The sequence below is a fragment of the Ctenocephalides felis genome, unplaced genomic scaffold (assembly GCF_003426905.1).
Source record: "Ctenocephalides felis isolate EL2017-DRISC unplaced genomic scaffold, ASM342690v1 CF-g0.4_SCAFFOLD_00845, whole genome shotgun sequence".
In the NCBI taxonomy this organism is placed as follows: domain Eukaryota; kingdom Metazoa; phylum Arthropoda; class Insecta; order Siphonaptera; family Pulicidae; genus Ctenocephalides; species Ctenocephalides felis.
In genome coordinates this window covers 6,599,780-6,625,689 of record NW_020536999.1, presented here as the reverse complement: position 1 = coordinate 6,625,689, position 25,910 = coordinate 6,599,780, and the positions used below count along the sequence as shown (strand labels likewise).

The window sequence follows — 25,910 nt, the reverse complement described above, 5'->3', positions numbered from 1 at the left end:
CGGAGTAGACTGTGGTAGTCATGAAGGTTTTTTGTTCAAAAAAATGATGATGATTCTGGTTAGGTTGGTGAGTGGTTGGTGTATGTCAACAATTTTAAACGTTTTATTAATGTCCCATTTTGTAAAATAATTACTTACTGGGCAATTCTGCCGTAACAGAGTTCATAATAATGTCATATCAACGCTCTCTTATGCTAGTTCTTGGTAGTGAATATTAAGAAAATGTCTATCTATTTCAGACATATGTTCAGTTACATATGAACAACACAATTTTTGATAATGCAGTTATCATAAGATTCTTGCTTGTTTATATGTAAAATACGCCTGATCGCATGGCAAATCAAACCACAGTGGACTGTGGTAGTCATAAAAAAATTTGTAAAAAAAAATGATGGTTCTGGTTAGATTGACTAGTGGTTCGTGTATGTCAACAATTTTAGACGTGTCATTTTGTTAAATAATTACTTATGAGGCAATTCTTGTCATAGCAACTTTTCTATCTAAATTTCAAGATATTACTGTTCTTTTTTTGTTACAAAAATGCAAGATATTTGTTTTTGTTTTTCTCGAAATGTATTTATCATAGAGACATGCGGTTTTTTTTAAACAAAAATTACAAAGTCATAGAATATTACGTGATTTTCTTCTTTTTTTTGCGCCGTCATTTTTTAACCAGGGAACGCCAAAATCGGTCTTGCACAATCGATCTCTTTCGCGGTGTCATAAATAAATCTGTTGCGCATCGCCCGAAACAAAAAAAAAGAAACTACGTTGAAGAAGAAGTTTGAATCCAGTCCCCCTACCAAAATGAAAGAAAAAAAGCAAGAAGGAAAAAAATGGCAGCTATTTAAAAAAAAGTGTCAAAAAAGACCTTTGTTTGGGGCGAGAAGCTTCTCAAATTTTTTTTGCGTAATGTTATCAAGTTGTTTGAGGTAGGGGGACTAGGTATTGCAGTGGTGAACAAATTAAAAAAAAAATGCAAGTCGACTTGTAGTTTTTTTTAATTTGTGGCACCGCATTGAAAAAAGTCAATTTGAGAAAAACGTATTTAAAGTTTTTAATATAATGTACTAAATACACCGTTTAATTTAATGTAGTAAATACACCATGGTGTTCAAAGATGCTGACACATCAAAAAGGTCATGTTCATGAGGTATTATAATGAAAAAGAGAGCAGCTGGCATACAATAGCTCGCGGAGCGATAAAAAAACGCTTTCAGAGGATCATACATATAGAGATAAATATATCTATAACTTCGTCAAAAAAATAGATATTGAGATGTTTTTTTTTTAAATAATTATAAGGTTTTTAGCTTTCATAATATCAAAAAATCTCAAAACCGAAACTAAGAAAAATAAAAAAAGAACAACCCCCTTAATAATAATCCGGACAAAGTACGTGTATCAATACAGAGTGGCATATTCAAAAGTGGAAGATATTAATTAAAATAAGCATATGCACGAAGAAAGAATTTTTTAGGCATTTTTGACAAGCTCAACAGGCTAAAATATTTTTACCAGCACTTACTAATTTCTATATGGTATTCTCCGATATGTCTACTTTGATAGCAGGTACTAAAATTAATACGTTTTCTTTAGAAATTCCAAAATATCTCTCTTATGCTTGTTCTTCGTGGTTAATATTAAGAAAATGTCTATCAATTTGCTGTGCGATCAGGCGTATTTTACATATGAACAAAACAATTTTTGATGATGCAGTTATCATAAAATTCATCCTTGTTCATATGTAAAATACGCCTGATCGCATGGCAAAATCAAACAAATACTTCAAACCTTCTACAATACGTGTAGTATACAATTTATTTTTCTCAAAAGTATAGATTGAAGTTGCAATGCAATGCCTTAAGGCAAATTGCTGGAACCTTCCGCACCGTAATGAAATATTCGAGAAATTTTAAACGTTATATATATATATCATATATATATATCATTACAAATACTGTAACTTTCATTATTTTTGCTATCTTGTTTGTTATATCTGAGCAACTCAAATGTAAATCATAAATCATAAATCAATTTATCAACAACCGTCTCATTTCATTTCGAATTCAATTCCAAAAAAAATAGTTGTCTAATTTACACAAAATTGAAAAAGTGCTCCCGTATAGTCACAGTCTAAACGCATTTGCAAATAATTCTGTGCGACATTTTCACTTATACTGTGCTTAGCTTGGCGGCATTTTCATATTTTTCAATAGTTTCATAAAATTGGAAAACTGCTCCAATACATAAACAGTCTAAACGCACTCGGGTAAACATTTGTACCCGAGTGGCGCTCAGACTGTGCTTAGCCTGGGTAATTTTTTGAATTTTTAATCCAAAATTACAAAAAATATTTTATGGAAAATAAAAAAAGTTGTAATAATTTTTTATCCTCAAAAGCAATTGTTTTGTCAATTTTGTCAATACGAGCAGAAAGTTTTTTAGTTCATTCAAATCGGACGCTTAGTTCACTCAAAAACTGCCATTTTTGCACATTTAGCTCCGTATCTTCGAAATGGTAGGACCTGCCTTTGCCAAAAACTAATCACCTCTTCTCCCAATCATTACAAATTGAATGTTTTTTAGATCATTCAAATCCGATACTCCGTTCTCTCAAAAACTCGATTTGTATTTTCTGCACTCTTGGTTCTGTATCTCTGTAACGGCTGGACCTGCCTTTGCCAAAAACTAATCAGCACATCTCCCTATCAATAGGGATCGAATAATTTTTAAACCATTCAAATCGGTTGATCCGTGCGCCCGAAAACGTGGACTAAAAATGACATATGACATAGCATGTGACATATCAAATGAAAGCTCAAAAAACGTACATTACGAATATAGTATTAGTTTCTTTTTTGCAAAAAATGTCAAAGCACTAAAAGGCAAAAATAAAGTTCACAATGACGATTTGGGAAAATGTATATAGTCAAATATTTATTATTATTATTACGTCGCCATACACCAATCAGTTGTACCAGAATCCAGTTTTGATGTTTTAGTGCATTTGCTACAATTTTATTTTCATCAGTTTCTGAAAATTACTTAAACTGATGATTATGTTTTGGGCAAAACGTTGGCATATTATCAACTTATGATGATTTAAAGAGTCACTGAAGTGTGTAATTAAAAAGTATTAAGTCGTACTTAATTTTAAATGTAAGTACCAAGGAATATTTAATTAAGACACCAAATTTTCCGAAAATAAACCAAGTTGGTAAAAAATTCCAAAACGTTGCAACTTTTACATTTTTTAAGATATTTTGATCAAAGGAAGTTTTATGCAAATTTTTACAATTCAGAAATAGTATTACAAACAAGTAACTCTTTTTATTATAAAAATGAGATAAATTCTGGTTGTCTACGTACCGAAAAACATAAAATCCTCAATAACTCTTTATTTTTAAATATATTGCAATTAAAGTTTGCGAAAGTTTTATGTATTTATTTCACTATTTTCGTTAAATTTGGTGTCCACAATAAATTAATTATAATTATCGATTCCACATAAAGTATATATTAATACTAATAATAATATAAAATTTAAAAAAATTGACGTATCGAACTGATAAACTAACCGTATATGTTAAAGTTAAGTTAACCAAGAGTTACCAAGTCAATCAATATATATTAATTAATTAATAAATGAATTATTAAAAATAATGTAAAATGTATAATAAATATAAATTGTAATTAGTTTTGTAAATTATTTTAATAATTATGAGTTTAATAAATTATTGACTTTGCAAAGTAACAAGAACGAAACAGCTACGAAACAAAAGTAAATGCAACAAAAATGTAACTTTAATGAAAATTTTTTATTCATAGAAATCTACTTTTATAAATAGAAAAAAAGTTATATTTTTGTAATCATTTTCAAAGACTATAGTCTTTGGTTTTTATTAAAATTTTTTTCGTTATATTTTTGTAATCATTTTCAAAGACTATAGTCTTTGTTTTTTATTAAAGTTTTGATTAAACAAAAACGAAACGGTTACGAAACACTTATGTAACAGTTACGCAACAAGAATGTAACTTCAGTGAAAATTTTTCTCACAATTAACATAAATGAATCTATTTGTTACTTTCGATCGGTTACGTAATTACTTGAAATTTTATTTGATTTTTTAAAGTCAGATATGAAATAAGTCTTTGCATCGTCAATAAATCAACATCACTTTATATATTTTTTGTAAGCATAGCCATGACAGTTTTTATAATTTTTCTACATGATGATAGTTTTGTCGACGTTGATACATATTTGTAATATTTTTGCAGCCCAATCGTCGACTTAAAAAAAACTCCTTCACTACACTTGCTTTGTAACCTTGATCAGTGTCCACAATGCACCGCTATCAATAACATAAAATATAGGAGGGCAATATGTGCTCCTTCAATTTCTCGTTCGTTAATATATTAGTATTTTATTATTTTACACAAATTTAGTGTTCAATCAATTTTACATCATAATTAATTTTTTCTGTTGTTTTTCCTGGTTTGGTATGTATAATTTTCTCCTTTTTATATATTTATATTTATTATCAACTTTGTATTTATGTTATATGTTTTTTAGATTACAGAATGATGACACACATCAAGTGTCGAAACGTTTAATGGAATAAATAATTTTGTTATTTAATCTTTTTTTAATTCGACGATTGGGCTGCAAAAATATTACAAATATATATATATATATATATATATACATATATATGTATATGTATAACTTACTTAAACGATTTTAATTGCCAGATCTGATAACAAAAATTATATGATTTTATATTTAATTTAATTAAGTCAAACATGTTTATTTATTTATATTAATTTTTATGTACTTATATTTATATATATATATATATATATATATATATTTAAATTCATAATAAACGTATCACCTTAAGTATTAACTTTATAAATTTATATTACCTAATTATTTTATTCTAATTTAATGAAGTTCGGATCTGTACATAATAAACCTATTTTAGTATTACTTTAATTTATTAAAATAATATATGTACTAGTTTATTAAAAAATAATAAATTAATACTTAGATAGTCAGAGGCAAATAATTTTATTATTGAAACTAATTTTATTTAATATCAATATAGTAATAAATAATTGTATAAGCCAAAGGAGTAAGTTATGGAGATTAAAATCGAGAAAAATGTAAAAAAAATAAAAAAAGATATCTATATGTATATATTATTAATATTCAAAAATTATAAAATAGATATACAGTTTTTTTGTTATATGTTATATATGCGCTATTGAATAAATATTCTGCTATAACAAATTAGTACATTTATTTATTGTATGGCTCGTAACTTTTGAACGGTTTGTCCAAAGTAAATGAAATATTTTGGAAATTTGTACAAAATTGAACAGTCTATAATATTGTTTAAGATTATGATGCCCTACGGCAACGCGGTATACTTTAAAATAAAATAATAGGTAGTACACTATTTGTATGTATTCGCAAGTGTATTTGTTTATAATATCTCTTGTAACTTTTGAACCGTTCGTCCAAAATAAATGAAATATTCTGAAAATTTGTTCAAAATTAAATTATCTATAATATTGTCTAATATTGTTATGACCTACAGCAACTCGGTGTACTCAAAAAGGGCGAAAGAATTGTTTTTTGAAATCGTCTTGATTAAGTGGCGACATCTATGTGGTGTGTATGCTAAGGTTTGAAAAAAAAATTCTAAAGTCTTAGATTAAACAAAAATAAATAGTTTAAGCCTTTAGATAACGTTTTGTTTACTACATGTTTTAATTAAAACATACTTGTATCAATATAAACAAAAAATACTTTTTTTTTTAAATCTCACCACATTTTAGCTTTGTAACATTATTACTGTTGCAGTTATAAATAAAACAATAATTGTATTATTATAAGCAGTTCTAAATTTACTTTTTAAAGTGAATTTAATTAATATACTTGATTTAAAAATTTAGTGAATATAAAAGATAATTATATCTTATAAAAACCTCGCGACTCTAACGACAGATGGCGACACTGATTGCAACCAGAATTTAAAAAATAATATAAAAGCCAATTTTTTATCTGTTTAAGTGTATAATACTTCAGTAAAATTCATATCAATATTATCATTATTACTATTATTATTGTTAACGTATAAAATTAAATTCAGTCAATATATTTTCTGTTTTAATAAGTATTAAAAATTGCATTCGTTGGTTTAAAATAAATTTTTGTAATTTATATTTACTGAATGATGACACGTATCAAGTGTCGAAACGTATAAGCAAGAAAGATGAAAGATAGTTTACCGTTTTCAAAACAATTCTTAGATTTTGACGACAAAGGTTACTATGGACAAATTTTTAAAAAATGATTTTTGACAGTTAAGATCATAGATAAAGGAGCATGGATAAGATTTTCTTTCAATTAGCGATAAAAAATAAATACCCTATTTTTCATATAGAAAGTTATAATTGATAATATTGTAATTTTATTTCTATAATTTGTTTATATTATTTGTATTGTTTTATAAATTTAAATTTTAACGGAAAATATGTCAAAAGTGGACTGTCAAGTGAATATCAAAATTATAAAAAAAGATTATAGAAAATGTATGTTTATTATAAAGTACTGTGATTGTTATTGAAGTTAATAGTGATTTATTTTTGTAGTTTTTTTTTCATATTAAACAGTATTATATCATTATTATTACATAACAAATTTAAATTCCAACGGTAAATTTGTGTCATTAAATGACTGATCAACTATCAAGTGAATAGCAAATTTGTAAAAATGTTAATTTAATACCAGTCTATGGTGAATGTATGTTTATTTTAAAATTTTGGGAGTGTTAATGTAATGTTATAATTAATATTAATTTGTTATTGTAATTTATTTCATAATAATCAAAATTATAAATTATAAATTTGAATTCTGACGCATACTTCATGTCATAAATCAACTGTCAAGTGTCAAGTGATACGTGGTAAAGTTTCAATGGAATATTATTACAAGAAAAATTCATGTATATTATCAATTCATTCATTAATGATGTAGTTATTATCAGTTTGTTATTGTAATTTAGTATTTATTGATTAAAATGGAGTGCATGTCATTCCGTTATGTGTCATGGAGTTCGAGCTGTCAACTTCTTCAAAAAGTTTAATTTAATTTAATGGTAAATGTATGTTTATTTTAAAGGTTCCGAATTGTTAATGTAATGTAATAATTAATATTGAATTGTTATTGCAATTTATTTCATAATAATCAAAATTATAAATTATAAATTTGAATTCTGACGCATACTTCATGTCATAAATCAACTGTCAAGTGTCAAGTGATACGCTAATTTTAAAGGGTAAAGTTTCAATGGAATATTATTACACGAAAAATGTATGTATATTATAAATTCATTCATTAATGATGTAGTTATTATCAGTTTGTTATTGTAATTTAGTATTTATTGATTAAAATGGAGTGCATGTCATTCCGTTAAGTGTCATGGAGTCCGAGCTGTCAACTTCTTCAAAAAATATGCTAATTTAATACCAATTGATGGAAATGTATGTTTATTTTAAAGGTTCCGAATTGTTAATGTAATGTAATAATTAATATTGAATTGTTATTGCAATTTATTTTATAATGTTCAAAAATTCAATATTGTTTTATAAATTTAAATTCTAACGCCTACTTCATGTCATAGATAAGCTTCATGTCATAAATCAACTGTCAAATTGTGTCAAGTGATATGTGAATTTTAGCTGGTAAAATATCAATAGATTGAGGACAAACGTATGTATATTATGAATTTTTCTATTATTATTGTAGTTATAATTAATTTGTTATTATAATTTACTGTTTATTGATTAAAATTGAGTTGACAACTATCTTCTGTCCTTCTGTCATCCGGTTATGTGTCATGGCTGTCAACATCTTGTATGTGTTTACATGTATCTATATTATTACCAAAGTTGTATTGAATTAGACTTTGCACCTTTTGTAAAACAAAGCGTCTCGTCTGTCTGGCTTCCTCATAAAGTGTCCAACATTGTGGAAGAAGCATGTCACAGTAATTTCTCTACAATATTTTGTTGAAATCCTTTCCCAAAATGCCTGTGCTGTTAAGAGTGAGTGCTCGTTTTTTAAAGCATACAGATGCTGTTAAATATACAACTCAGCATCGTTGTTTAAGTGCTTTTAGTAAAAACACAGATTTTTTACTACCTGTCAAAAATGTCAGTGTTTTTCAACGCGATTTAAGCAGTCAAGAAGTCACAAAGAATATTCAGTTGTTCAGTAATGATAAGGTGCAGATTGATAAGGATTTGAAGTTGGAACAGCCTTTGGAACGTCCTTTAGTGGTTTTACTAACATGGCTTATGGCTAAACAGAAACACATTATGAAATTTGCTGATATATACAACGACCATGGTTTTGATGTCTTGAACGTTTCCATAAACCCTTGGCAACTACTCTGGCCAGCGAAAGGTACACAATTGGTATCCCGAGACGTTTTAAAGTTCCTTTACCACAACACGACCTACAATCCTGTGTTGCTACATGGATTTTCAGTAGGAGGTTACGTGTGGGGCGAATGCTTAGTACACATATCTCAAAACCCTAAACTATACAACCCTTTGCTTCAGCGTATAGCCGGACAGATATGGGACAGTGCTGCGGATATAACTGAGATACCCATCGGTACCCCCAAGGCCGTATTCCCTAAAAACAAAGTACTACAAACAGCTTTACGCAAATACATGATTTACCATCTCAAAACCTTCCACGACGTTGCTACGTCCCATTACATTCGTGCAAGTCAAATGTTCCACAGCACTTTAGTACGATCCCCAGCTTTATTCCTTTTATCCAAGACGGACCCCATAGGGCCTGTTAGTTCTAATCAGCGAGTGAAAGAAGCTTGGGAAGGTTTGGGGATCAAGTGTTACTGGAAATGCTGGGACAGGTCTCCCCATGTTGGACACTTTCATAAACATCCCAAGGAGTACACGCAGGAATTGAATAGCTTTTTGGAGTCGATAGGATTGATTAATGAGGCGCAGAAGATGAGGGCTCAAATGCAGAATTGAAAAGGATCGAAGGAATGGATTGAGGGACAGTGATTGTGGTTTTCGAGCCTGTGATAATGTATGCTGGAAATTGTGAGGCTATTAGAAGGATTGTGAGTTTGAATCATTAGTTTGCTGAGGGACGATAAAAAGTAACTAAAAGTAATACATATATATATATATATATATATATATATATATATATATATATATACATCAATATTATTTATTTAAGAATCTAATAAATATGTAGATTTAGAATTTGTACTACAATTCCTGTGCAAAATTAACCCATTGTACTATTTATACCTCAGGAACTTGCCTTACGCATTTATTCATATAATCTTTAATATTAACAATGATCAAATTTTTTAAACTTTTTTTTAATTCAGCAAACTAATAATTAATATTCTTATCCGAATATAGTATTCTTTGTCTTAGCATATAGTGTTTTCAGAAAAATATTCATACCGTACATAAATATTTTTAAGAATTATACATTTTACTTTTTTATAATGCAAGTATTTAGAGCAGAAAACCTATATTAATGGACTGTGAAAAATATATATTAATATACATTATACACAATCACTTTTAATGACTTTATACATGGCAACCCAAATGGTTGTCCTATATCTATTTCTGTAAATGATTATTTTTTTTAAGTTATTTTCACTTAAAAATATTGCTATCTAAAATGCCAAGTAAAAATTGATGTCAATGCTGCTTGACATCAGGTTGTCCAAGGACCTGGGTTGTAAACCCACGGCTCTAACCACTTTTTCATGGGGAAACCTATAAAAATTTTCGTAAATGAATTCAAGTAAATGTGTAACTATTCATGATTTGATGTTAGTATATTTATATTGCTCATATTTAGGGAGCTCTCAGGGACGCACCGTTTGTACTACAGTCTTGTAATTTTTGTAAATTATTGTAAAAAGTGTATATTTTAACGACAAATACTAAAATTTGTTATTTTTTAAAAAATAAACGAGTTATAAGCGATTTTATGAAAGTTTGCACTCGATTGTAAGTGCAACTTGTTTATATGGTATATATTTAAGGAGCTCTTGGGGGCGCACCGTTTGTACTACGGACTTGCAATTTTTCTAAATTATTGTACAAAGTGTCTATTTTAACAACAAATATTAAAATTTACAAATTTTGTTAAAAAAATACAAGTTAGAAGTAATTTAAAAAAGAAATTCTTGACCCCAACACACGTTCATGCATACTATTGTTGATTTTTAGGGAGCTCTCAGGGTCGCACCGTTTGTACTACAGTCTTGCAATTTTACAATATTACTGTACAAAGTGTCTACTTTAACAACAAATACTAAAATTTACAAAATTTGTTGAAAAAATACAATTTAAAAGCAATTTTATAGAAAAATTCTAGACCCTAGCACAAGTACATGCATACTGTCGTTGATTTTTAGGGAGCTCTCAGGGACGCACCGTTTGTACTACAGTCTTGCAATTTTATCAATTTTTTGTACAAAGTGTCTATTTTAACGACAAATACTAAAATTTACAAATTTTGTTGAAAAAATATAAGTTAGAAGTAATTTTATCAAAAAATTCTAGACCTTAACACACGTACATGCATACTGGTGTTGATTTTTGAGGAGCTCCCAGGGACGCACCGTTTGTACTACAGTATTGCAATTTTAGCAAATATTTGTACAAAGTGTCTATTTTAACAACAAATACTAAAATTTACAAATTTAGTTGAAAAAATATAAGTTAGAAGTAATTTTATAGAAAAATTCTAGACCTTAACACGCGTACAAGCATACTGCTGTTGATTTTTAAGGAGCTCCCAGGAATGCACCGTTTGTACTACAATATTGTAATTTTTCTAAATTATTGTAACAAGTGTCTATTTTAACAACAAATACTAAAATTTATAACTTTTGTTGAAAAAATACAAGTTAGAAGCAATTTTATCAAAACATTCTAGACCATCACCCATGTTCATGCTTATTGGTGTTGATTTTTAGGGAGCTCTCAGGGACACACAGGTTGTACTACAGCCTTGTAATTTTACAATATTATTGTATGAACATTGTATTTTAACGACAAATACTAAAATCTATAACTTAAGTTGAAAAAATACAAGTTAGAAGCAAATTTATCAAAAAATTCTAGACCCCAACACACGTTCATGCATACTGTCGTTGATTTTTAGGGAGCTCTCAAGGACGCACCGTTTGTACTACTGTCTTGCAATTTTACAATATTACTGTACAAAGTATCTATTTAAACACCAAATACTAAAATTTATAACTTTTGTTGAAAAAATACAAGCTACAAGCAATTTTATCAAAAAATTCTAAACCTTAACACATGTTCATGCATACTTTGTTGATTTTTGAGGAGCTCTCAGGGACGCACCGTTTGTACTACAGTCTTGTAATTTTACAATTTTGTTGTACAAAGTGTCTATTTTAACAACAAATACTAAAATTTACTAATTTTGTTGAAAAAATACAAATTAGAAGCAATTTTATCAAAAAATTCTAGACCCCAACACACGTACATGCATACTGTTGTTGATTTTTAGGGAGCTCTCAGGGACGTACCGTTTGTACTACAGTCTTGTAATTAAAAAAAATATTTCTAAATATATCTTTTATTTTTTGCAGTCCAGTTAATATAGGTCTATAAAATTATATCATAGTTTAACATTCACTTAGTTCATGCAAATTTATGCAAAGAATTTTGTTGTGTATTTAATATGCAATAAACAAATTTATTCTTAAATGAATTGTTTTATTGAATAATTATTATTGTTTTGGTGTAGGTCAAAGATCTGGATTGATAATTAGTAAATGATTCATATATATTATATATATATATATATATATATATATATATATATATCTGACTCATTCCAATTACAATTTATAATAAGTGTAAATTATTTTGTTTGTTTCTTCTTAAATTTAAAATTGTTTTCAATAAACAGGTATGAGTCAAAGAACTATTTTAGAATTGAATTAAATATAAATTCTCTTTGAAAATTAACTTACAATACAAGTCTTGATCTAATGAATTATTTATTAGTAATTAATTAAATCTTGAGTCAAACCACAATTTGATTGATTTGTCTTTGTTCGTAGAACTCGATAAGAAATTTACAGTTATATATATATATATAGAATTTTATGATATGAGTGGAACGAATATTAATTGTTTAATATGAACAAAACAGCACTCAGATTTGTTTAACACAACTTTATTTTATGATTACAGACGTTTCGAGACCATGGTGTGTCTCATCTTCGGTGTAATTTCAAAAACAGTTACTTATATACTACACATTCTTTAATAATTTATTTAAATTTTATTTAATTTTTGGTATACAAAATATTGTTCATATTAAACAATTAATTGTTCATATTAAACAATTAATATATATATATATATATAATATATATATAAATATATATATATATATATATATATATATATATATATAATAAAAATTATATTTCTTACTAACAAACATACCTTGGCCGATGAGTGCTGCATTTCACAAATTTCATTGCTTGTTGATAACAATTTAATTTTTGATGAATCACTACTTCAATACACTCACTATATCACTACTTATTATTTAACATACATTCAATGATAACACAATAATAAGTTCAATAATTTACATATAGTTTTTTTGCCCAATAACACAGTATCGACAAAATTTTTTGCACAAATAACATGAGTTGACTGTTTTATAGTAATATACTATTTAGTAATAAATAAATAGTTAGTTAACTATTAAATACTAACTCTAATTGTTACTAAATGTCTAATTTATAATATAACATCTATTATTAAAATTATTAATAATGATTAGCTATTGCACAAACTTTGCACATTAAACTAAACTTAATCCACTTTACAACAATGTCACATCGTTTTATAACTATTAAAATCTGTATATACACCTCACAAATCGTTATTACATCTTTAATTTATAATATAACGTTAATTATTAAAATTTTCAAAGAAATAAATTTGCAAATTTCACATAACCTCACATTTAGTGCAAAAGAATTTCGCACGTGTGAAAATTTTTAACCCTAAGTTTGACAAATGGTGTTACCCCATGTTGACAGTTTTAAAATGGCGCGCAATTTGAATTTGAATTTATATAAATACATAATAGTTTCATAGTTTAATAAAATATAAAAGTATATATATATATATATATATATATATATATACATATACATATTTATGAATTGTGAAGAATTTAAATTAGTTTATACTAAGATTTTATGATCAAATAATCTTGTATTGAAGATTTTATTATTAAATACGTTCGTAATGTAAAATGTTGGTCAAAAATATTTTGTTATGAATTTTGGACATGGATTTCATAATCAAATACGATTTTAATACTTTTGCAAAGGATTTTGAGCAAGTACTTACTTGTCAGATTTTTGATAAAGATTTTTCTTCAACCAATTAGCATAGATTTTTGATTAAGTGCTTAATTTTTTGATTTTGGACCAGGTTCTGGGGTCAAATACTTTTTTTAATTTTTGAATAAATATTTTCAGATCAAGTACTCCTTTTTAGACATAAATTTCGTATCATTTATATTTCAAAGAACGACAAATCCAATAAATAATCTTTTTTCCTTCGAATAGAACACCATTGTCTATCTGTAAAGAAAATTCAATTTGAATTATTTATATAAATTATTTTACAAAATTAAATGGCCAAAATATTTGGTTTAATTGTTTTGAAACAAATATTATTCTACTTTGCATAAAATAAATTATTATTCTTAATTATTAAAACAAAAGACTTGAAATTGCATACTGAATTTACATGTTTTATCAACAAAATAATAATTGTTTATATAAATATATATATATATATATATATATATATAGACGTTGTATTTTCGTGTAAAATATTTCTAGAAAATTTCTAGATTAGCAAAAAATATTATTTATTATTAACTTCCCGTAGGGTAGTTATAGTAATGGGCCGTCAATTGAAAATGAAAATTTTTGCATTCCTCGACGTTTTGAAAGTTTCTGAACATTTTACTGGCATACCCCAAAAAAATTGATGTGTGTGTGTTTTGTATGCCGGCATTTTTTCGTCGACGTTTTCGGGCGCAAGGATCAACCGATTTGAATGTTTCAAAAAACATTCGATTCCTATTGATAGGGAAAAGAGCTGATTAGTTTTTGGCAAAGGCAGGTCCAGTCGTTACGGAGATACGGAGAAAAAAGTGCAGAAAATACAAATCGAGTTTTTGAGAGAACGGAGTATCGGATTTGTATGATCTTTCAAAACATTCAATTTGTAATGATTGGGAGAACAGATGATTAGTTTTTGGCAAAGACAGGTCCAGCTGTTTTGGAGATACAGAGCTAAATGTGCAAAAAACTGGCAGTTTTTGAGTGAACTAAGCGTCCGATTTAAATGATTCAAAGAACTTTCTGCTTGTTTCGACAAAATAATTGCTTTCAGAAAAAAAAAATTTTGTTTCTAATTTTTATTTCAAAAAATATTTTTGTAATTTTGGATTAAAAATTCAAAAAATTATCCAGACTAAGCACAGTCTAAGCGCCACTCTGGTGCAAATGTTCACCCTAGTGCGTTTAGACTGTTTATATACTGTAGCACTTTTTCAATTTTGTGAAAACTATTGAAAAATGTGAAAATGCCGCCAAGCTAAGCACAGTATAAGTGAAAATGTCGCACAGAATTATTTGCAAATGCGTTTAGACTGTGACTATACGGGAGCACTTTTTCAATTTCGTGCAAAATTAGGCAACTATTTTTTGTTAAACTGAATTCGAAATGAAATGACGATTGTTAATGTTCTGGAGATAAATTGATTTATGATTTACATTTGACAACAAGATAGCAAAAATAGTGAAAGTTGCAGCATTTGTAATAATATATTTGAAAACGTTTAAAATTTCTCGAATATTTCATTACGGTGCGGGAAGTACCAGCAATTTGCCTTAAGGCGCGATGCCATACACCACTAGTTATTTACCCGTTTAACAAAAATAATATTTACAATCGACTTGTTATAAATTAAATATTATACAATTCCTTCCTATCGATTTACCATTGACGACCTTCGTTCATTTTAGAAAACCTGTTTCAGTTCCAAGGAGCGAGCGAGATAGCGCTATGGCATGCGCGTGAGTGCGAACGAGAGAAAAGATATAATTATTCCCTATGATAGTTTAAAAGTAGTTGGAGACATAAATTATTTATGATGATTTTTGAATAAAATATTCATATATACGAAATTATATCGTTTTTAAAAATAATATGTACGTGATATGTAAAAGTCATTGAAATAAAACGATATGAATGGATGAATTGTAAAAAACAATGAAATGGTAAAATAGTCTTTGTTAACAATAATTAACTTCCCGTAAGGCAAGTTATAGTAATCGCAAAAGAATCGAAAATGAAAATTTGTATATATCTTTACGTTTCAGAGGTTTCTCAATAATTTGGCATACCTTGGAAAAAATGGATGTATGTGTATGTGTGTGTGTGCGCGTATGTATGTATGTGCGGATACAAATTTTCGTCGACGATTTCGGGAACACCGATCAACCGATTTGAATAATTCAAAGAATATTCGATTCGTATTGATAGGGAGACGTGCTGATTAGTTTTTGGTGAAGGCAGGTTCACCGTTCCGAAGATATGGGGCAAAAAGTGCCAAAAACGGTAACTCAGTTTTTAAGAGAATGGAGCGTCCGATTTGAACAATTCAGAAAATATTTTACTTGTATTGACAAGATGAAGAATTGATCAAATTTTCATGAAGGCAGGTCTAGCGGTTTCGGAGATCTAATAAAAAAAGTTTAAAAAAATGCCAACTGGCGGTCAAAAATGATCATGAGACATATGCACATCAAATTATCAGATATTTTATAGAGATTTTAACAATAAGTATAAATTTTGTTTACATTCCTATGGGTTCCGTACCAATGTTTACGCGCTAGACGGCGACGCGGCGCTTACGCGCTTCGATATTTCGTCTTTATACAGTTAAAGCAGTACGATTGCTTTGAAAAAAAGTTCAGAATTTCCAAATTATTTCAAAATAAATGATTTAAGATAGAATGATTCAATATGGTTCGAAATTTCAAATCATTGATCAACTTTTATTGATTATTTTTGATTACTCAAATTTTGAATTGCGGTACGAGAAGTTCCAGCAATTTGCCTTAGGCACGATGCCTTAATTGCCTTAAGACAGAATTCCACTTACAGCTAATTCTTTAATTTGCTCATATAGTCACAATCACAAATCACTTGTTTTAGTCTTTGGACTTTTTTTACTTTTGGACTTAAATCATGGCACAAACTAAAATTTAGACTAAAACTTATTATGTCTTTTCTATCTAATTTCATTGATATAATAATCATATTTAAAATAGAAAACTTTTGTGCTCTATTTCTTTTACACTCTCCCAGTGTTCAAACCACTGATCCACCGCAACCCTACACACTTACAATACGATAGTAATTTTTTGTCGATTCTAAGAAATCTTCAAAAGTACGTCACATAGTAAAGTAACGTTTAACGGGTCAGCTAGTATATACATATATTATATAAACAATTACAAAACAGATATGTGTATAACCGATAGCCATAATTATTATTTCCCATTTAACGATAACAAAATCGCCATTAGAATTAATTGCAAAATAAACAAATGTAAAATAATCTCAAGTGCAAATTGACCTTTGTACAGACTAATAAATATTTGTGTCCGATGTCGACATTGTTTCAAATCGAATTATCATAACATTAAATATTAATTCGAGTGGTGCGATATGTGATTCACGTTAGTCATAATAAAAATAACTAGGTGCAAGTGGCACCGAACAGAATATTTCACACTCTTTTGCTGATTTAATGGTTTAGTATGTTCATTAAGACTAAGTACACTATCTAATTGTAATTTTAACAAACGTCAAAAAAACTACTCATTTTCTCAAACTTTGATGAATTTTAAAAATTAAACTACTTGTAAAACCGTAATATTTCAGTAAGTTCTATAAGACCATGATATATATCGCCAAAACAAGTTCCATAAAAATCGGCTTAATTTTTTTTTTTCAACAGTTAATTACAAGAAAACGGCTCGGTAGATTTGCACCTAAAACTAATCAGTATTATTCCCAACTAATATCTTTCGAACAGTTTTTGATTTTTTAAAATCGATTCGGTAGTTTGAGGTTAAATGTGGACGAAAAGTTTAACACGTTTTTCCAAATTACAAAGAAACGGCTCGGCCGATCGTCGCGCAAAACTGACCAACGATAGTCCTTATTGAGATACATCAAATGGCTTTTAAATTTCTGAACTGTGTTCAGGCGTTTTTAAAATAACGTTGATGAAATGTTAAAAATTCTCACACTTAATTTTTCCCTAAATTTGGTCTCATTCGGTTCAGAATGGCTTGAAACGTCCAGGAGAAAACATAAAATTAGCGAATCGAATTTTTTTATGAAAACATAAATTTCTCCTTCGGGAAGTATTACCTATTTTATAAATATTGCATAATTTTTTTATAGATAAAAATAAAAATTAAAAATTCATTTAAGTTGATTGCGATAGATGAAATGTTTTTCTTTTAACAGCTTATGCACACATAAAATTTAGTTTTAATCATAAAACGGCGGATTTCGATCTCCATGTGCTAAATATTTGTAAATCTAACATATATTTTGTAGTATTAGTAAAACAATGAAAATGGCAAAAAATATTTTTTAGAATTTAAAAAAAAAAGTTTTTTATTGATGCTATGCTTGATTATTAGACATTGTTAGTATATATATATATATATATATATATATATATATATATATATATATATATATATATATAAACCATTCATTACTAAACCAGTTAGTCCATTAATCAATAAGTTATATAAAAATCTATTTTTAAATATAATCCTTTTACTAACAGCTTATATAAATCTTGGTTAAGAAGCCATATAAAATATATAAAACCATAAACTTTTTTGGAAAGTTAATAATAATAAATTTTGTACAATTTTTCAAAAATAGTAAGCCTTTGAATAAAACAAAAATAAATAGCATTTGTAATATGTATTTATATTAATAAACAATTACATACAATACACTGGTTATGAGTAACAAACAGAGTTGTAACTAAAATATATATTAAATAAATTGCAATTTATATCCTGTATCAATATAAGTTGAGTGATTGATAAGGATTATAAGGTGGTACAGTTTCTAGACTTATTCAACTAATTTGTTGTCTGTTTTTTTACAGTTTGTTTCCTAGTATGTTTTTTTTCATGTAGCCTTAATATATCTTTCGTCTTGAATGTTTTATTGCATGTCTCACATTCATGAGGTCGTTCTTCACTATGCACTGATAAATGCTTTCTTAAATGACTTTTCAGTGCAAATCTTTTATTGCATATTTCACACTCATGAGGTCGTTCTCCAGTATGAACTAATAAATGTACTTTTAAATCACTTAACCTTAAAAATGTTTTATTACACAAGTTGCACTCATAAGAGCGTTCTCCAGAATGGGTCGCTTTATGTCTTTTTAACATGTTTTTCATTCTGAACGTTTTATTACATATTTCACATGCGTAAGGACGTTCACCAGTATGCACTGATAAATGTGTGCTTAAACTACTTGCCTGTGTAAATGTTTGATTGCATATATCACACTCATAAGGCCGTTCTCCAGTGTGGATCACTTTATGTTTAATTAAGTGTGGTTTTGTTTTGAATTTTTTATTGCATATATCACACTCATAAGCGCGTTCTCCGGTATGCACTAACATATGTCTTCTTAAATCCCTTGACCCTAAAAATGTTTTTTCGCATATTACGCACTCATGAGGGCGTACTCCAGTATGAACCACTTTATGTTCATTTAAGTTTTTTTTCAATCTGAATTTTTCATTACATATTTCACAAATATGAGGACGCTCACCAGTATGAATCAATGAATGCTGTCTTAAACTACTTGACCGTGAAAATCTTTTACTGCATATGTTGCACTCATGAGGCCGTTCTCCATTATGATTCGTTTCATGCCGGATTAAGCTTCGTTTTGCTGAGAATGTTTTATTGCATAATTCACATTTATAGGGTTTCAAGTTATCAGTACTTTCACCTTTTCCAGAAACTTCTTCAAATGATTTGTTCGTGCTATCCACTAAACTACTTGAATTACTGATCTCTTCGTCACATATGTAAGAATTTTCATCTGAAACTATTTTGTTTGTACTAGTCACATCATCTTGGTCATCAATTGTCTCTTGTTTTATTTCCTCGTCAATTGTAACCTCAGATTTAAGAAATTGCTGCAGACATATATCCGTACGCAAATTTGATGTATTTTCGCAATCATCAAATTCCTGTTTCACTTGAGGATAATCATTGTAATCATCTATCGGTTCAATTTTAATTGTTGTGTTTGAATTTGTTTCTTCAGACATGTTTGAGGTTAGTTTGGTTACAATAGGCTAACTGGTGATGAGTTCTTAAAAATTAAGAAGTCTAAGTGTATAAAAATATATATGTTACGATTTTCACTATTTTGTTTAATATGATTTAACACTAACACTGACCTTTTTACTAAATTTATCTTCGAATTTAACTTTAATAATTCCATAAACCACTTTGACATTTCTCCTCCATTTTGTTTTATAAGCAACAGATCAAATTGAAGTTAACAACAATACAGCTGCGAGTTTTTCGGCGGCAAAATTTGAAATTCGAAATTATTATTAGTTTCACCAAAAAACATAAAATCTGAACATACAAAAGTTTTTGAGGGGGAACAAATAAATATATATATACTAGCAAACCGGGCGAACCCCGTTTCACCACCAGATGGTGGCATTTTATGTAACATTTCGTTTGGTGATTAAAAGATGAAAAAAATTGCCTGTGGTTGAAATTGAAAAAAAAATTGCATAATACACGTGATTGATTTAATGGTTTCCAATTGAAATGTTAGGAAACGAATAACTTATTTTTTTAGTTTTTTGCACAATTTCACAGTGAACACAATGCCGGTTTGTCACATGAAATTAACTGAGCAGAGAACAATGAGTAGCAGTCAATTAGTTTGTAGTACATGCTAAGTATCAAAAATGACGCTGTATGTGAAAGAAGAAAAAGTGTTTTTCGCTTTTCTGTTGAAATCTTTCGTCAATTTTCTTTGCTAAAAACCTGATAGAGTCCGAGACGAATGCAAAATCGTCGAAATCGGTTCGTGCGTTCTGGAGTTATATCGTCAGGAAGGAAAAACCCGATTTATTTTTATATAATAGAATATCTTTATTAGGAAACCATATAAAATATGTATGAGCTATATAAATATGAGTTAATACAATTCAATTACTAAATAAAATTTATATATGTATATTCAGGTCATCCATTGTACATTGAGTAAACATAAAATTAATGATTTGCATTTTCTGGTGAAAACCATAAACTTCTTTGGGAAGTTAATAATAATAAATACTGTAGAATTTGAGATAAAATAGTAGGGCTTTGAATGAAACAAAAATAAATAGCATTTGTAATATGTATTGATATTATTAAACAATTACATACAATACACAGGTTAGGAGTAGCAAAGTTGTGGTTGAAATATATATTAAATAAAGTGCTATATCAATATAAGTCGAGTAATTGATTAGGATCATAAAGACGGGCAGTTTCTAAACATTGTTTAATTACAGTTTGTTCTCAAGTATATCCTCTTTCATTTCACATTAATATATGTTTTGTTTTGAATCTTTTATTGAATCACATTCATAAGAACTTTCTACAGTATGCTCTGATAAATGCTTTCTTAAGTTATTTATCAGTGCAAATCTTTTATTGCATATTTTACACTCAAAAACGTGTTCCCTAGAATGGATCAATTTATGTTCATTTAAACCTGTTTTCAATCTGAATGTTTTATTACATATTTCGCATTCGTAAGGTCGTTCTTCAGTATGCACTGATAAATGCTGTCTTAAACTAATTGATCGTAAGAATCTTTTTTTGCATATTTTGCACTCATAAGGCTGTTCTCCAGTGTGGATCACTTTATGTCTATTTAAGTTTTCTTTTGTTTTGAATTTTCTATTGCATATTTCACAAATATACGGGCATTCTTCAGTATGAACTGATAAATGTTTTCTTAAATTACCTGACCATAAAAATCTTTTATTGCATATTGCGCACTCATGAGGGCGTTTCCCAGTGTGAATCATTTCATGTTGTTGTAAGCTTTTCTTTGATGTGAATGCTTTATTGCATGATTCACATTTATACGGTTTGTAAGTGCGTTCTGCAGTATGCACTAACATATGTCTTCTTAAATCACTTGACCCTAAAAATGTTTTTTTGCATATTGCGCACTCATGAGGACGTTCACCAGTATGGATCAATGAATGCTGCCTTAAACTACTTGACTGTGAAAATCTTCTATAGCATATTTTGCACTCATAAGGCCGTTCTCCGGTGTGAACCAATTTATGCTGATTTAAGTTTGACTTTTTATTGAACTTTTTGTTGCATGTTTCACAGATATACGCGCATTCTTCAGTATGCACTGATAAATGCGAACTTAAATGACCTGACTGTAAAAATCTTTTATTACATATTTTGCACTCATAAGGGCGTTCCCCAGTATGGATCCTTTCATGTTGTTTTAAGTTATGTTTTGTTCTGAATGTTTTATTGCATGATTCACATGTATACGGTTTCAATTTATTGGTTGTTTCACTTTTTCCTGAAACTTCTTCAATTGATTTGTTCGTACTATCCACTAGATTACTTGATTCACTGATCTCTTCACCACATATATAAGAACTTTCATCTAATACAGTTTTGTTTGTACTAGTCACATCATATTGATCATCAATCGTCTCTTGTTTTATTTCCCCGTCAATTGTAACCTCAGATTTTAGAAATTGCTGCCGACATATATCATCATCCATATACAAATCTGATGTATTTTCACAATCATCAAATTCCTGTTTCACTTGAAGATAATCATCGATCGGTTCGGTTTTAATTGTTTTGTTTAAAATTGTTTCTTCATACATGTTTGAAGTTTATAGGTTATAATAAACAAACTGGTGATGTGTTCTTAAAAATTGAGAAGTCTGAGTGTATAATAATATATGTGTTACAATATTTATTAATTAGTTTATTGTTTAATATGATTAAACGCTAACACTGACCTTTTTACTAAATTTATCTTCGAATTTAACTTTAATAATTCCTCAAACCACTTTGACATTTTTCCTCCATATTTGTTTTATAAACACGTGATCAGGTTGGACAACATTAAGCACATTACAAATGCGAGTTTGTCGGCGGCAAAATTTGAAATCCGAAATTATTATTAGTTTCAACACCAAAACGTAAAATCTAAAGATACAAAACTTTTTGAGAGGGAACAAATAAATATATATATATATATTATATATATATATATATCTCTTCATTAAGAAACTATATAAAATATGTATGAACTCTATAAATATGAGTTAATACAATTATTAACTGTTTATTATTAAATGTTAAACTGCTGAGTAATTAACAATAATTTATTGTTTAACAAATAGTTTATACCGCGTAAAATTACTTAATATTCCGTAATAATGCAATTGATACAATCATACCGGTATTTTCGGGATGTATAACACATCTTGTCGATGTCGGCAAGATAAAGCGATTGTTTATATATATAATATACAATATATTTTATATGACCTAATAAAGGGAACCCATTTATAAAAATTATTAGTGATAATTGACAATAATGATTTTTAAACAAAACATACAAACGACACGTTATAATTCTCTATATTGTATATCTTCCTATCACTCGTTCTTATTTATAATTTTATTTTAACGAAAATTTACAAGTCGATGGATATATAGATTGATAATCAATGATAATATTGGTCTCTGTGGAGGATGACTTCTTTCTTATGCGTACATTGCAGATTTTTAAAAATCGCTCAGATAGAATTATTTTATTTAGACAATCAGAAAATACAATAATCTTCTATGTATATAAAAATAAGTCGGGTTTTCCTTCCTGACGAAATAACTCCAGAACGCACGAACCGATTTCGACAATTTTGCATTCGTTGAAAAGGTCTCGGGCTCCGCAAGGTTTATAGCTAAGAAAATTAGTTGTGCATGGCATCGTGCCTTAATGCAAGCTGCTGGAACTTTACGCACCGTAATTAAAAATTCGAGTAATGACATTAGTGAGAATTACCAGAATTATGTTTGGTTCAGTCAACGAGCAATTCTTGCCGCAAAGAATAATGATGTACACGCACTGAATTTCACCATTCAATAAAAAATTGCTGGCGATTTGGTGACATACCAATGATTCCGACTGGTCTTCCGTTTGACTTCAAACGATTGCAATTTCCAGTTCGCAATAACAAGTCAAAAAGCCAATCGCTTAGTGTTTGCGGGATAAATTTCAAATAGATTATTTAGAAAATCATTGTTTTTCGCATGGGCAGTTATACGTTGCCTGTTCACGAGTTGAAAAACCATCCGCTTTGTTTGTGTTAACGTCAGACCAAAAAACAAAAAATGTGGTTTACCAAAGAGCACTTCAATGAAACGGATAATTTGCGGATTCACTTTCATTTACTTAGAGAAGTTCAACTAAAAAACACTTGATTTTTCTAATCGAAATAAATTCATTACTGTTGTATAATAGAATCAAATTTTTCCTTTTCAAATATAAAACAAACAAAAAAATTCGTCATCTTTCTCACGAAACCATCTGGTGGCGAAACGGAGTTCGTCGGGTTTGTTAGTAAATTATAAGTATTAGTGATGTGTTTCATGATGTGTGATGTGATGTGAATGCCGATTATTTCTATAAATAAATTCTATGCCGCAAAATTTTGGTCTATGATGATCTTATAAGTCTAATTTATAGAATAGAACAGTTTTAGCTCGTTCACTTTCCTACTTTTTTACAAATCATCTTTAAAATCAAACGTTCCTTAACATCCCATAATATGGTACATTTACCTTAATATAAAGTTTTATATCAATGTTATGTTAGATTGCATACTAAACTTATTACTAATTTTAATATGAGATCTGTTGATTCTTCACTCGCGGCTTTTTTATGGAACGTCAGGTTATCCATTGTCCATTGAGTAAGCATAAAATTAACGAATTGGATTTTCTGGTGAAAATCATAAACTTCTATCAGAACTTAATAATAATGAATATTTTAGACAGTAAGGCTTTGAATGAAACAAAAATAAACAGCATTTGTACTATGTATTGATATTATTAAATAATTACATACAAACAGAGTTGTGATTGAAATATATATTAAACAAAGTGCAATTAATATGCTGTATCAGTATATGTAAGTTTGATTGATTGATAAGAATTATAAGGCCGGACAGTTTCTAGGCTGATTCAAAAGTTTTATTGACTATTTTTTTACAGTTTGTTCTCTAGTATGTCCTCTTTCATGTCGCATTAATGCAGGTTTTGTTTTGAATGTTTTATTGCATGTCTCACAATCATAAATGCGTTCTTCAGTATGCAATAATGTCTTCTTAAATCACTGGACCTTAAAAATGTTTTTTTGCATATTACGCACTCATGAGAGCGTTCTCCACTATGGATCAATTTATGTTTATTTAAGTTTCTTTTCAATCTGAATTTTTCATTACATATTTCACATGCGTGAGGACGTTCATCAGTATGAACTGATAAATGTCTTCTTAAACTACTTGACCGTGAAAATCTTTTATTGCATATTGTACACTCAAAAGGCCGTTCTCCAGTGTGAACCACTTCATGTTCAATTAAGTGTGAATTATTTTTGAATTTTTATTGCATATTTTGCACTCATAAGGCCGTTTACCAGTGTGAATCATTGCATGTTGTTGTAAGCTTTTTTTGATGTGAATGTTTTATTGCAAGATTCACATTTATACGGTTTGTAAGTGTGTTCTGCAGTATGCACTAACATATGTCTTCTTAAATCACTTGACCCTAAAAATGTTTTTTTGCATATTGCGCACTCATGAGGAGTTCACCAGTATGGATCAATGAATGCTGCCTTAAACTACTTGACTGTGAAAATCTTCTATAGCATATTTTGCACTCATAAGGCTGTTCTCCGGTGTGTACCAACTTATGCTGATTTAAGTTTGACTTTTTATTGAACTTTTTATTGCATAATTCACAAATATGAGGACGTTCACCAGTATGAATAAATGAATGCTGTCTTAAACTACTTAAACGTGAAAATCTTTTATGCATATTTTACACTCATGAGGGCGTTCCCCAGAGTGTATAATTTTATGTCGGTTTAAGGTATGTTTTGTTGCAAATGTTTTGCTGCATATTTCGCACACATAAGGACGTTCTCCAATATGAACTGATAAATGTCTTTTTAAATAATTTAACTGTGAAAGTGTTTTATACATATTTTGCACTCATAAGAGCGTTCTCCAGAATGAACTGCTTCATGTCTTTTTAACATGCTTTTTATTCTGAACGTTTTATTACATATTTCACATGCGTAAGGACGCTCACCAGAATGCAATGTTAAATGGTTTCTTAAAGTACTTGAATGTGAAAATCTTTGATTGCATATTTTGCACTCATAAGCACGCTCTTCATTATGCATTAATATATGTTTTCTTAAATCACTTAACCCTAAAAATGTTTTTTTTTGCATATTGCGCACTCAATGATGGCGTACTCCAGTATGTACTATTTTTATGTTCATTTAATCTTTTTTTCATTCTGAATGTTTT

At 28.5% G+C, this 25,910-nt stretch overlaps 3 protein-coding genes across 3 annotated transcripts; 1 reads left to right on the top strand and 2 right to left on the bottom strand.

Annotated features, from left to right (window-relative positions):
• Positions 1-8,001: 8,001 nt before the first annotated feature.
• LOC113375240 (transmembrane protein 53-A-like) lies at positions 8,002-9,225 on the top strand. The gene has a single exon (XM_026615187.1). It carries the CDS (start codon positions 8,101-8,103, stop codon positions 9,079-9,081), a length of 981 nt encoding a protein of 326 aa, XP_026470972.1. The 5' UTR covers positions 8,002-8,100; the 3' UTR covers positions 9,082-9,225.
• A 9,111-nt stretch (positions 9,226-18,336) lies between these two features.
• Positions 18,337-22,364, bottom strand: LOC113373575 (zinc finger protein OZF-like). The gene is made up of 2 exons (XM_026613869.1): positions 22,323-22,364; positions 18,337-19,615 (listed from the first exon to the last, which is right to left on the bottom strand). The coding sequence occupies exon 2, from the start codon at positions 19,569-19,571 to the stop codon at positions 18,357-18,359; it is 1,215 nt and encodes a 404-aa protein (XP_026469654.1). The 5' UTR covers positions 19,572-19,615; positions 22,323-22,364; the 3' UTR covers positions 18,337-18,356.
• Positions 20,859-22,184, bottom strand: LOC113371597 (zinc finger protein 345-like). Its single transcript, XM_026612235.1, has one exon. It carries the CDS (start codon positions 22,182-22,184, stop codon positions 20,859-20,861), a length of 1,326 nt encoding a protein of 441 aa, XP_026468020.1.
• Positions 22,365-25,910: the final 3,546 nt, after the last annotated feature.